Source organism: Trachemys scripta, chromosome 20, assembly GCF_013100865.1.
Source record: "Trachemys scripta elegans isolate TJP31775 chromosome 20, CAS_Tse_1.0, whole genome shotgun sequence".
NCBI classification, from domain to species: domain Eukaryota; kingdom Metazoa; phylum Chordata; order Testudines; family Emydidae; genus Trachemys; species Trachemys scripta.
In genome coordinates this window covers 7,286,083-7,297,907 of record NC_048317.1, presented here as the reverse complement: position 1 = coordinate 7,297,907, position 11,825 = coordinate 7,286,083, and the positions used below count along the sequence as shown (strand labels likewise).

The following is an 11,825-nucleotide window of genomic DNA, read 5'->3' as shown; positions in this document are numbered from 1 at the left end:
TTGGCCTCTCAGAGTTGGTAAGACAACTCCCACCTGTTCATGCTCTCTGTATGTGTATGTATATGTATATATAATTTCCTCAATATATGTTTCACTCTATATGCATCCGAAGAAGTGGGCTGTAGCCCATGAAAGCTTATGCTCTAATAAATTTGTTAGTCTCTAAGGTGCCACAAGTACTCCTGTTCTTTTTAAGGGAAGCATGCAGTGTCTGGCCCCTCTGCAGGGAGAGGCCTACCTACCTAGATCACTGCAGCCAGGAGATGGGAGCTGCGGTGGGCGGGGTTTGAGCTCTGAATCACCTTTCCTGGGGCAGGGGAAGGTGGAGTTGAGCCCTTTGTTCTGGCCTGGGGAGCTAGTCAAACAGGAAGAGCAGATTTAAAACAGCCGTGGGAAGGTAACTGCAGCTGCGGCAGGGACTCGGTGCATAGAAGAGTGTGCGCAGGTCGGGGCAGGGCCAGGGAGTGCCAGGAACTCAGCCTGCCTCTGCCTGCTCCCGGGGGGTGAAAGCAGAGACGCCTTAACATGGACCCTCTTTGAAGCAACAATGGCCTGATCTGAGAGCTGCCAAGATGTGTCGACTGGGTGAGTGGCTTCCTTTCCCCAAAGTGACAGGCAGGGGAGGGAATTTCGCACCCTGGTCCGGCTGGATGGGCTCGGGGGCCAGACTGGAAGTGGTGGATTGGAGACTGGTGGGGCCTCGTCTGCATCATCCTGTGGTGGGTTTTTTCTCTTTCTCAAAGGCCTTCCTGTAAGAGCTTGGAAATGAGCCCCAGCTAAAGCTGGCGAGTGGGAAATGATCAGTGGGATTGCAAACGTGAGAAATGAGGCCGGAGGACCAAAGCCCAGATCTTGCCCTGATCACAGGGAGGGGGTGACCACAGGATTCCGGGGGCAGTCCTGGGAGCTGGTCACCAGAGGCCACAACGTAGCACTTCTTGCTTCTTCAGCACCTTCCACCCCAGGCTCTGGGGAAGCGTGAGGTTGGGCAGCATCCTTCTCCGTCTACAGCTGAGGCACAGAATGGGCGAAGTGACTTGCCCAAGGCCACCCCGTGCCTGACCGAGCTGGGAATAGAAGCACAGTCCACCCAGATCCCCCATCTGTGAGCTCTGGTCCCAGGGGAGGGCGGGCGGTTGATAACATCACCTCCAGAAAGCAGAGCTCCTGTCCGTACAGGCGCATCAGGCTCCGCTATCTCGAAAGGCTTTGCACCAGGGGCTGCAGCCTGTGTTTGGAACAGGGTAGGTCTGGAATAGGAGTAAGAAAGCCCTGCCCCAAAGAGCAGTTCTTGGCGGGTTGCTAGGATCACATGAGTTGTGAGTTCTGTTTCGCAGAGTTGTAAGCTCTAGTGTGGAGAGGGCTTGGGCACCTTCCCGCTCACACCCTTGTTGGGAGGGGAGGAGATGATCTCTTGGCGTTTTGATGTTTAACGTGTGGTTAATCTTTAAAGAAATCTGTTTGTTTTGTAGGAAGCTTCTGATTACAGAACTTCCTTGTCCCTTTCTTAGTCTGTGCTCCAGGGTCTTGGATCCACCTGCTGGAGCTCTCGGGGCAGGGAGCGATGGGAGAGTCCGCTCTGGCCCGCGTTGCTCCTCGCTATTCATTCCATTCCTCCCGTACGGACAGAGTGGAGCAGGAGTAACTGACCTCCCCCCAGCAGCCAGGGCCCCTGAGGCTGGGACTGGAATATGGGCCAGTGCTCCTGCCACCTGTCCTGCGGGGAGAGGCTGGGAATGGAGTCTCCGAGGGGCCACCTACCTGGTGCTCCTGCGCCCTCCTAGCTAAGGAACCCTGAGTACAGTTCCACTTGGCTCTCCTGCCCTATCCGCTATCTTATTGCTTCTCTGGGCCCCTCTAGAAGCCTTTGTAGATAGCACAGCTGCCCTGTGCCTTGGGGCTGGACTGCCCTGAGCCCCCCACAGCCTTGCTCTCTTCCCTTCCGATCCTTCCTCTCTTCAGTCAGTACCGCCCTGTGGCACTGCTCTCCTCTGCTCGCCCCATCCCTCTGCTCCGCTTCTGTTCCCGTGCCCTGTCCGAACAACTCACCTGTCTGAGAACGCTGCCGCGCTTGCCCAGGCGCTAGTCGGGCGTGTGTAACCACCGTGCGCTCATGTCCCAGCCCTGAGACTCGACTGGCGGGTGTGGGACTGGGACCAATCCCATCTGTGCTGCTCAACTACCCCAGCCCTGCAAATTCTCTGGGACAGGCTCTTTGGCTGCTCCAGAGTCCTGGTCAGGAGTTCAGAGGGGATTTTTATAGGGCATTACAACAGCATCCGTGCTTCTCATAGCTTCATCCCTGCCCGCTCCGGCCCTCACGGCAGTGTCAGCCGGGCTGTAAGGTCCTCGGGACAGGGATCTGTGCGGCTGTGCTTGTTCTGTGCCTGCCCATCGTGGTGCTGCCTGGACCCGAACTAGAGCTGCAGTGAGCTGAGCCCCTCCCTCCTCTCCTGCACAGACACCCTCGATCCCAGCAGCTTCCAGAAGCTCCTGATGAAGACGGGGCTCGTCCTGATTGTGATCGGACACCTCAGTTTCATCTCCGGAGCCCTCGTGCATGGGACTGTGCTGCGCTACGTGGCAAACCCCCAGGATGCCATCTCCCTGCAGTACGCCATCGCCAACATCATCTCGGTGACCTCGGCCATCCTGGTACTGCTCTCCTGGCATGCTGGCTCTGCTTGGGGGTGGGGAGGCTACAGAGAACGGGGGTAGAGGATGCTTGTTAGGAGGCAGGAGAGTGGACGGACCACAAGATGTGGTTTAGGGTCTGGGAGGGGACACCCTAGGTTAAAGCTGTGGGGTGGGGGGGAATGCCAGTCTCTCTCCAGGCTGCAGGTGTTTGGTGGGAAGCCCCCTGCTGAAGTAGAGGCTGACGGATGGGAGATCCTGCTGGGGACCAGTGGAGCGTGGGTGCGAAGACCGCGCTTCCCTTTACCCACACAAAGCCGTGCTCTGCTGCCTCCCAGGGCTGACCAAGTTACTTACTAGGGCTGTCATCAGGGGAAAGCACTTGGCTTTAAATGCCTGACATGGCTGGGCCTGGGAGCTTTGTGGCCAGAGATCCCCCTCCCCACCCCCCCCTGCAGTTTCTTGCTGCTGTTTAAGAAAACAAAATCTGGCATCAAAGTTTCTTTGTTTTCCTGATTAATCTTCCCCCCTCACCCGCCGAGTCTGGGCCTGAGAGCTACGGTCTCTTCCCTTCCTGCTGCCCACGTGGGCGCTCCGTACCCCTTCATTCTTAAAGCTGCTGTAGTTGGGACAGCCATGGCTGCAGCATTACCCACCGAACACCCCCCCCCCCCCAAAGCCTGGTGGGCCAGATTCAGCACTGGGGTGAGCAGGAGCAATCTGGTCCCCAGTCTGACACCAAAAGGTACTTCGGCTACGTGGCAGCTCTTTGGGGCAGGGACTGGCATGATGGGGCCCGGGTCTAGCTGGGGCCATTCGTGGAGCCGTCCCTGTTAGTCTCGCCGGCCAATGAAAAGTGAGAGAGTACTCCAGTGGGTGGGGCGCTACCCTTGGATTTGGGAGACCCAGGTTCAATTCCTTGCTAGGCCACAGACCTGGGCAAATCCCTTAGTCTTTGTGCCTCAGTTTCCCATTTGTCCAATGAGGATAATAGCACTGCCCACCTCCCAGGGGTGTTGGGAGGAGAGATACTGCAGCCAGGGGGGCCAGTTAAGTACCTGGATGGCAGATGGAGCCATTCTGGGCAGATTCTCATGTGAATGTTGCAGCCCCTGCAAGAGACTCACCCCTGAGGACAGAGACTATCCCAGGTCCTGTTAGAAACCGGGTGCTGCCAAGCTGTGTTTAAGGAAAGCTCTAGAACCGGTGAGCGCGGATTCAGTAACGACTGGGGAAAGCTCCTGTTGCGGGCCCCGGTACAGAGCACTCGCTGCCTTTCCAACACTTGCGAACATTAAGCCCTTGACAAAAATAAAAGCCAATCCTAGAAAATCACCTACCCTTCAAGTCTCTGATTGCCGGAGGTTTCTAAGGCCACCTGAGTTCTCTCTCCCCCCAGCTGGCCTCGGAAGCTGTCAAGCCGGCACCAGTCAGTTTAATTGTTAACCCTAATTATTATTATTATTTCTGGCACTTGCAGAATGTTCAGTGACGTGCCTCACTCCACAATGAGGGGTGGGTGTGACTCTCCCTTGAGTTGCTGCAGTTGGCATGTCAGCTCAGCCTGGCTTAGGAAGGCGAGCTGCAGCCCTGATTACGAGCCAGCCCTTCGGAAGAGGTCACGGAGTCCTGTCGATCTCTGGCACCTGCTGGATCAGCCTCCTCCCTGCTGTACCTCCTCCGAAGCGAGCGGTGGGACAGCAGGGCGAAACAGTGCCTCCGTTTGGTTTTAATAACATCCGCATTTAAAGAGTCACAGCTGGCCCTGAACGTTGGCACCCTATTGTGGGGAATGGCAATGCGGTTGTTTTCCTGGAGGCAGGCTCCTAAGGGTGGCTGTGCCTGGATTTCTATAGGGCGGCTATACAGGTGCATCTATAGCAGGGGGCTAGGAAGTTTTAGATTTTTTTGGGGGGGAAACCAACGGAAGTAAACCGCAAATAATGTGGGGGTAAAACAACAGCCCCCAAGTCCCTGGGGCTTTCCGTACCAGTTCTTTCTAATGTGAGGGGCTTGGCAGAGCATCTCCCCCCATTGCTGTCTGTTTCCTTTGCAGACCATCTCCTGTGGCATAGCTGCGATTGTGCTGTCCAGATACCTTTCCCTAACAGCCCTGGTAAGGACGACTCCCGAATTCCCCCAAAGTCCTGTCGTGCTGCAGGAGCCTGCCCCTACCAAAGGCAGCGCTCTGCTGGGGAAAGGGCCCGTTTCTCTCGAGCGTGTCTCGTCTTTCACTCTGGATGGGTCTGTCTGGGTTCTCTGATCCTCTCGGCTGTTTGCAAGTTTCCCCTCTGGCACTTTAGAGGGAAAAGATTTGTTTGAACTTGAGCCTGGGAATGCATTCTGGGAACTTGCCTGGTGAGGCTGCAGCTCTGTGCCCCGCCCAGCGAGACAGCGCTGCACTGCACGAGTTAGACACACACACTTTAGTGGCTCCATGCGAGCTTCAAGCCCCAGAGCAGGCTGTAAGGCTCGGGAGAAAGTGGCACGCATGTCTAGGGGCAATGGCGATGGAGGGTGAGCTCCCTTCCTACCCCAGGAGAGGGTTGGGGATAGAGGAGGGGGAGGAAGCCGAAGTACTTGCAAACTTTTAAATTAATCTCATGATTCTCCTTTTGGGGAAACCGAGGCAGCGGCTGAGTCTGTGTCTAAGGGTGCAGTGCAGGGTGACTCACCCACCCTTCAAGGAAAGAAAGGGCAGCTGCATGAAACATACCAAACATGGCTTATCTGTAGCTCTCTGGGGGAAGGCTATGGTGGGATACCAGGGGATGTCTCATAGAATATGGTTGGTCCGTACCCCCTGTGACTCAGTGGGAGGGTGCGCCCAGGCCTGTGCTCTGAATTCCCTGGCATCTGTGTGAAGGGCCAGCAGCGGGAGGGATGCAGGCAGCCTGCCCCACGGGCCTGTGCCCCCAAAGCCTGTGCTGTAACTAGCTGTGTTTCTCTCTGACTCGCCGCAGAAGTGGGCGGTCTTCTCCCTCAGCATAAGCAGCACCCTGCTCTCGCTCTTCTGCTCTGTGGGGCTGGCGGTCTCCATTATCCTCACCTTCGCCAACAAAGGGACCGCCCTGCTGGCCACCTGCACCTTCGCCAATGTGGAGCTGATCCAGATCTCCCACGAGTGCTCCTTCGACCCCACCCGCGTCTATGTAAGTGCTTGGGAGGGTCTGACATCCCCGTGAGAGGGGGACGCTCCCGCTCTGGCATAGCAGTATCTAGTAATGCCCCTGGCGCCCACCCAGCAGGGGCAGAAGCTGCTGCAGTGAGACCCTGCTGCAGCTGGGACCTTGGGGGTGGAATACGGGGTGTTTATGGGGTTTCCTTGCTGGGATCCCATAGCAGGGGCCTTGAGCATAGGGTGCACCGGGGACTCTCCCTGCAGTGTGCAGTTCAGGCTCTTGGAATGTTAATCTGTGGGATTAATATAGGGGCCTCTGGGGGAAAATGAACAGCCCAGTTCCACCTAGATGATCTAATGGTTCCTTCTGGCCTTAAAGGCTCTGATCATGTCGCTGCTTCTAATACCACCACCACTGTGCCCTTCTTGCACCTGTCTGGGGACCTCAGAAGGCTGTAGACACTTGTGCATTAAATGTCCCGGGCTAGAGAAAGTATCATCCTTGCTTTAAAGAGGGGGAGACTGAGGCACGGGGAGGAGGGGACATGACCTGCCAGAGATCGCACAGTGAATCAGCAGCAGGGCTGGGCGTTAACCCCAACGTGCCTGTCTTTGGATCGGGCCTTTGGGAAGGTGGAGCTCAATGGAACAGCTCCCCTTGGCTTTGGTGGGTTTGGCTCAGGCCCCAATCCTCTCCGCAGAGCTCCACGCTGTCCCTCTGGACCATGTCCCTGATCCTTGACGCGGTGGAGATCATCTTCAGCATCCGGTGCTTCCTGCTCACCCTCGCGCTCCTCAACCTGAAACTGTGTCGGAAGACCCGCAAGAAAAAGGTAACCCTGGTGTGCCTGGTCTCCCCACCCCAGCTCTGGAGCCCCTAGTCTTCCCCCTTCTAACGGCCGTGGGACTGGATTCACAATGTCCTATTTGTAACTGCTCTCTTTGGCTGAATCCCCGGGTTTGTTTCTGCTCCGTGGGATGTGCCCAGGGGGAGATGATGTCCGGTTCTCCGCTTGCCCCCAGCGCTGTCAATGGGGCTGCTGTAATAGCTCAGGGTCTGGCCCCAAGTGGCTCCATCCCACCCATTGGCCGGTGTGGTAAGTCAGAGCAGCTGGGCCAGGCGTCCCATTGCGATACCAGTGACCCCGTCCTTCAGCTCCCAGTGCTGGGAGATGCCGGTTGGCTATTGATTCAGGCCATGGGCCAGGCTCATTCCTTGTCAGAGCTGCTGCCCATGATCCCAAAGCTCCTCCCAGCCTGGCACTTAGGGACGTGGCCGTCAGAGGGGATGGTTCTGTGTAGCTCTTCCCAGGGCTTTCAGCCACTGGGTGCCAAAGCCCTGCATGCCCCCAAATGGAAACTGGGGATCCCACCTCCATCAGAGCCCAGGATCAAAAGGCCGAGGCTAGAGCCTGGCTCTGTCTGATGTGTGGAACTAGGGCCACCCTGTGCAAAAGACACAGGCTTGGAGTGGATCCGCACTGAGTGTTGCCTGATCAGTCAAGCGCTGAGGCCTGTGTCTGAGCACTGCGGCCCGGTGCCTTGCTTTTAGGGGTGCTCTAGTGCCCGGCGACTCCGTTTTCACCCTCGCTTCCCATGTCGTTTCAAGGTCACGTTGCAGCTTGTCCCAGTGGAGAATCGAGAAGCCAATGAGGGCCGTGTCCTCCTGAGGCAGGGCAGAGTGGAGACGGTGTGGCTCTGAACAGGCCAGAGGAGCCTCCACTCGTGCATCAACCGCATGGACCTGCCCCCAACCAGGCTCTGCTGTCCCACCAACTTCAGGGGCTTGATTTCCTCCCCCCCTTGTTCTCCCATATGCTGCACTGGCCTCATGGTTCATGCTCTCCCAGCCTCCTCCCCAGGCCGGTGCTGTTGCTCAGACCCATTGCTGTACTGAGGGGAAGGGATCCCCCACCCGGCTTGACACGTGTCCTACCTGCTGCCTTAATCTCCCAGCCCTCTCCTGCTTGCCTGGCTGCAGGGAGCGAGCGAGGAAAGGGCTGGGAGTTGTTGGATGTAAACTGGCCTCCCCCAGCCAGGGATAGATGAAATCTCGCTCTCAGCGTGCCTAGGTCTGACATCATCCCACAAGCAGCTGCACGGAGACAAAACTTTATTCTGAAGATATTAAAAGAACAAAAGCAACCCCCCCACCCCATGCACTCCCCTCATTACTGGAAGGGACGAGCGAGCGTCTGCTTTGAAGGGTGCGTGAGCACACCGGGACACGTTGATCTCCACAGCCTGGGCTGAGAGCGTTGGTGGGGTCAGGTGGGGGGGTTGTGGGGCTGTGCTGACAGAGCCTTCCGGCTTCTGCCTCTGTGTTAAGTCGGGGGGGGCCTGCTGAACCCCCCCGTCCCCTTGCCAAGGGGATCTGTGTGCAGCCAGACCAAAATACTGATGAACAAAATCATGTGACAGACAGCAGTGGCCTTTAATGTGTGCGCTGGGGTCCTCAGGGCTGCCCCCCATCTGTGCTAAGTGGGGGAGGCTACAATCAGGTAGGGGGGCAGCCCAAGGGCTGAGGCTGCTACCACTGACTCTCTCCTTCCCCCTTGGGACTTACTCAGCCCCTGCCCCCAGCTGGGGCAGGCTGTAGAGGGGGGCATATCCCCTTCCACCCAGGACACTGTCAGGGGAGGTGTCCTCCTCTACGCAGCTGGCTGTGGATGGGGGGAGAGGGCAGGCAGTCCAACGTCTGGCTCAGTAAGAGTGGATCTGCCATGGCTCTGTTCTGCCAGCACCCCCAGCTGTGTTGGGAATTCATTTTGCTTAACTCCTTCAGACACCAGCGGTGAGGGCAAGTCCCCTGTGCAGGCTTACTCCCTACCCCGCCCCCTTCAGCCCCTGAATGAGCCGCTCTGGGGCAGGGGCAGGGGCCAGAGCCCCTCCCGTTGCTGACTGACCTTTCCCCATCAAGCTTCTTCCCTAAGCCCCCAGTTTTAGCCTCTGCAGGGCCCCCTGGCTGAAGAAAGGCCCCGGCCCCTGCTGTGCACCCGCGGTTGGCAGAAGCCAGGGCCTTGGCTTGCTCTGGCGCTCGCTGCTGAGCTTTCGGGGGCTGACTCCATGGAAAATCCTGGCAGAAGCTAGAAGCGAGGGCCGTGGTCAGCCGGGAGGGCCTCTCCCGAGCTGCACGGGGAAAATACCCAGCTCCGGGCATGCTCCTACAGCCCTAGCTGGAGTCTCCCACCCCGCAATCGCTACTAGCTGCAGAGACACCAGCCTATTCCCGCTAGCTTCGCCTATGGTGACCATCTCGAGAAGGGAGGGCCAGGCCCTCTCTGCTGCCCTACGCGTGTGCCCAGGGGTTGTGCCCCCAACGTACCAGCCAGTCCTCAGGGGAAACACGAAGAGGCAGCCTGGAGCGCAGCCTGACCCAGTGAAGCGGCTCTTCACTATAGCTACCTGCTGGCCCTGCAGCGGCTTCATCCCTCCCATTTTGCAGGGCTGGCATGTGGGGGGCAAGGAAGGGGTAAGAGCACCTGCCCGTGTTCCTGCTGGGGGGAGGGGAGACTGTGAGCTTAGGCCCCCCCTTCAGGGTACCACAGGCTGCTGGTGCAGCCGATGGGTTGTGGGCTGAGATGAGCAGCTCCTCCTTCCCACTGTGGAGGGGCAGAGCTTGAAAGAGGGGCAGTTATTTCTCCCTGCTGCCACTTCCCATGCAGACTGCAGCAACCCAGCCAGGGGAGCGAACACTGCAAGGCCCCGGCTGCATTGGCCAACCTCACAAGGCAGAGATCCTGAGCAAGGCGACCAAGGCCCGCCCCACCTCCCAGGGACCCCCGGAGGACAGCGCTGACCCGGGCCCTGTGCTCCCGCCAGCAGGCTGGCTCCTGTTCTGTCTGCCTCCCCACCCGCCCCGAAAGCCCCAGAACCTGCTGAACGTTCCCAAGGACGTGGCTACGGACTCAGCATGAGGGAAGCAGGATGGATGAGTTGAGAAAACAGTGGCCGTGCTGTCGTTTCATGGGAGCATGTCCGTTCACCCAGAGGATTATGGGAAGCTGGCCTCCATGGCGGAGCCGGTGATTTCGTGAGGTCAGGTGTCTTGGCAGTGCTCTCTGGAGAGGATGGGTCGCATCCCCCACTCCCCTCAGGAGGGCTCAGAACTGCGAGGCGCTGCTGGGGTCGCACTGCAACAGCCGCACGATCGAGGGGTCGCTCTTGGCACCTTTGATGAACTCTTCCAGTGAGAGTTTGCCTGGGGAAAGGAGAGAAGAAAGGGCCTGGTGTGTCCACCACCGGGTCAGCTCAAAGGCAGCCTGCATCTGAAATCGGCTTGCCCCTTTCCAGGCCAGGACCAGCCCCCTCCCCCACCTAGCAATACAGGGCTGCGGATTGCAACCCCTGAGTCAAGAATGCACAACCGAGTAATTGCCCGCTCTCTGCTGCAGCTCGATAGCTATGGGCACCTATGGGGAGGGGAGGCTGTCCGGGAAAGGGCTTCTCAGGTCCCTGCCGTGTGAAATAATTCTCCTGTCAGCTGGGAACGGGACCCTTGCCCCCAGAGCAGTGAGGATGGTGAGGGTGAAGCGGCTGTTCCTACAACAGTGCCTTGCCTGGGACAGAGTTTTCTGGATTGACCGTAATTAAGTGGAGACCAGATATCTTCCCATGCCCTGTTCTCTCCCGCCCCGACTTGGGCTGGCCTGGCAGGGGAAAGTTGGACAGACTAAGCCCAGGGCTGGGCTGCTGAATTTCTTCTTATGGTCTTTGTCTTCACAGCCCCCCCGTGAGGCAGGGCATGGCTATTATCCCCAATGGGCAATAGTGGCGCAGAGAGATTAAGGGACGTTCCCTGGGTGATGGAATCGGTGGCGGAGCAGGGTATTGCACCCACATCTCCCCAACTGCACCCTGGTGCCCTAACCACTGGGCCACCTGTCCAAATAGCCTCGCCCTTAACTGCAGGGCCCAGGAAGTAAGTGGGTCTGTGTGTCTGATGCCACTTTTGGTTTTGCTTTAAACACCATCAAGCCTGCTGGCCTTGGGCTTAGCCCCTCCAAGGAGCCAGGGGACGAGGTCCCCAGAAGCCATTGCTATATCATGGCACGGCCACAGGAGAGCAGCCCTGTCCGTCTCTTCCCCCCACCCCCTGCTGTGATTCCTTTCCCCCTCTCCCCCCCACGCTAAACGAAAACGATGCATTTAATCAGTTTGCGTGTCTCTGATCCTAAGACCCCTGGATTTAGCAATGAGACCTTTACTTAATCTCCCTCCGTCTCCTCTCATTTACCGTCATTATTAGTATCCATCTGTCGGAAGATTTTTTCCGTTCTCTTCTCTGGAGTCGATTCATCCTCAGGCATCTTCATCACCGAGGAAACCATTTTGTAGATGGCCTAGGGGCGGGAGAACAGGACAGAGGGGGAGTCGTGACCTCTGCCGCCTCAACCCTGCAATTGCCGTTCCTGGGGGTGGGTGTTGGGGGTCAGTGGAGGGGGAGGCCCAGAGGGAGTAGCTGCAAAAGCCACTTAGAAGCCACGGAGCTAAGGCAGAGAGGGCTCACACCTACCTTTGCAAACAGGTTTTGGTTTTACATTGGAGAATGAGCGTCATTTTAAAAAAAAACCCCAGTGGAATAAGCCTGTTAGCGGCATCAACTCCCGGCACATCAGCAGGGAAATACAATGGAACAGACTTGATTAAGCAAGATCAGTGTAATAGCTACTGGGTCATTTCCTCAGGCGGGGCCCGGCTGCATCTGTAACTAAGATTCAGAGTGCCGGGGCTGTGGTGTTAATTCTAAAGCTAGACCCAGCCCTAGGGCAATGGTGGTGATGTGCTGGTGAGGGCGCCCTCCTGCTCCCTATGCCCCCCCAGACCAACTCAGCCCGTCTTGCCCTCTCCCCCAGGGACACTTGGTAACGGCCTGCTCTGCAGAGGGCAGGTGTTACAGCCCTGGCTTGGCTGTTCAGGGGAGTTGCTCTTCTCTCCAGTTTACAATAGAGGTGGTGGCTTGTACCCCCAGCCAATCAGGACGTCCACATCAGAAGCAGCCCCTCATCCAAGGCCACAGATGGACACTGGGATGACCTGGTGAATGGGGCCCAACTGCCACTACCTCTGC

General features: G+C 57.8%; 2 protein-coding genes across 5 annotated transcripts in view; one reads left to right on the top strand and one right to left on the bottom strand.

The window, feature by feature from the left end:
* The window catches only part of TMEM54 (transmembrane protein 54), an 11,494-nt gene extending 3,634 nt beyond the window's left edge, over positions 1 to 7,860 (top strand). The window contains exons 1-6 of one of the 2 annotated variants that reach the window (XM_034754218.1): positions 253 to 585; positions 2,462 to 2,655; positions 4,691 to 4,750; positions 5,598 to 5,786; positions 6,457 to 6,588; positions 7,365 to 7,860. In XM_034754218.1, the coding sequence (XP_034610109.1) occupies positions 573 to 585; positions 2,462 to 2,655; positions 4,691 to 4,750; positions 5,598 to 5,786; positions 6,457 to 6,588; positions 7,365 to 7,457 (681 nt within the window). In that variant the 5' untranslated portion in view covers positions 253 to 572 and the 3' untranslated portion in view covers positions 7,458 to 7,860. Of the gene's footprint in view, positions 1 to 252; positions 586 to 2,461; positions 2,656 to 4,690; positions 4,751 to 5,597; positions 5,787 to 6,456; positions 6,589 to 7,364 lie in introns of those variants that run through there. The other variant, XM_034754217.1, reaches the window with a different exon arrangement.
* Positions 7,852 to 11,825, bottom strand: part of HPCA (hippocalcin) — a 24,305-nt gene continuing 20,331 nt past the window's right edge. For 2 of the 3 annotated variants that reach the window (XM_034754219.1, XM_034754220.1), the window contains 2 exons: positions 10,992 to 11,097; positions 9,859 to 9,956 (listed from right to left, as the gene is read on the bottom strand). In XM_034754219.1, coding sequence (XP_034610110.1) covers positions 9,859 to 9,956; positions 10,992 to 11,097 — 204 coding nt within the window. Of the gene's footprint in view, positions 9,957 to 10,991; positions 11,098 to 11,825 lie in introns of all 3 variants that reach the window. The other variant, XM_034754221.1, reaches the window with a different exon arrangement.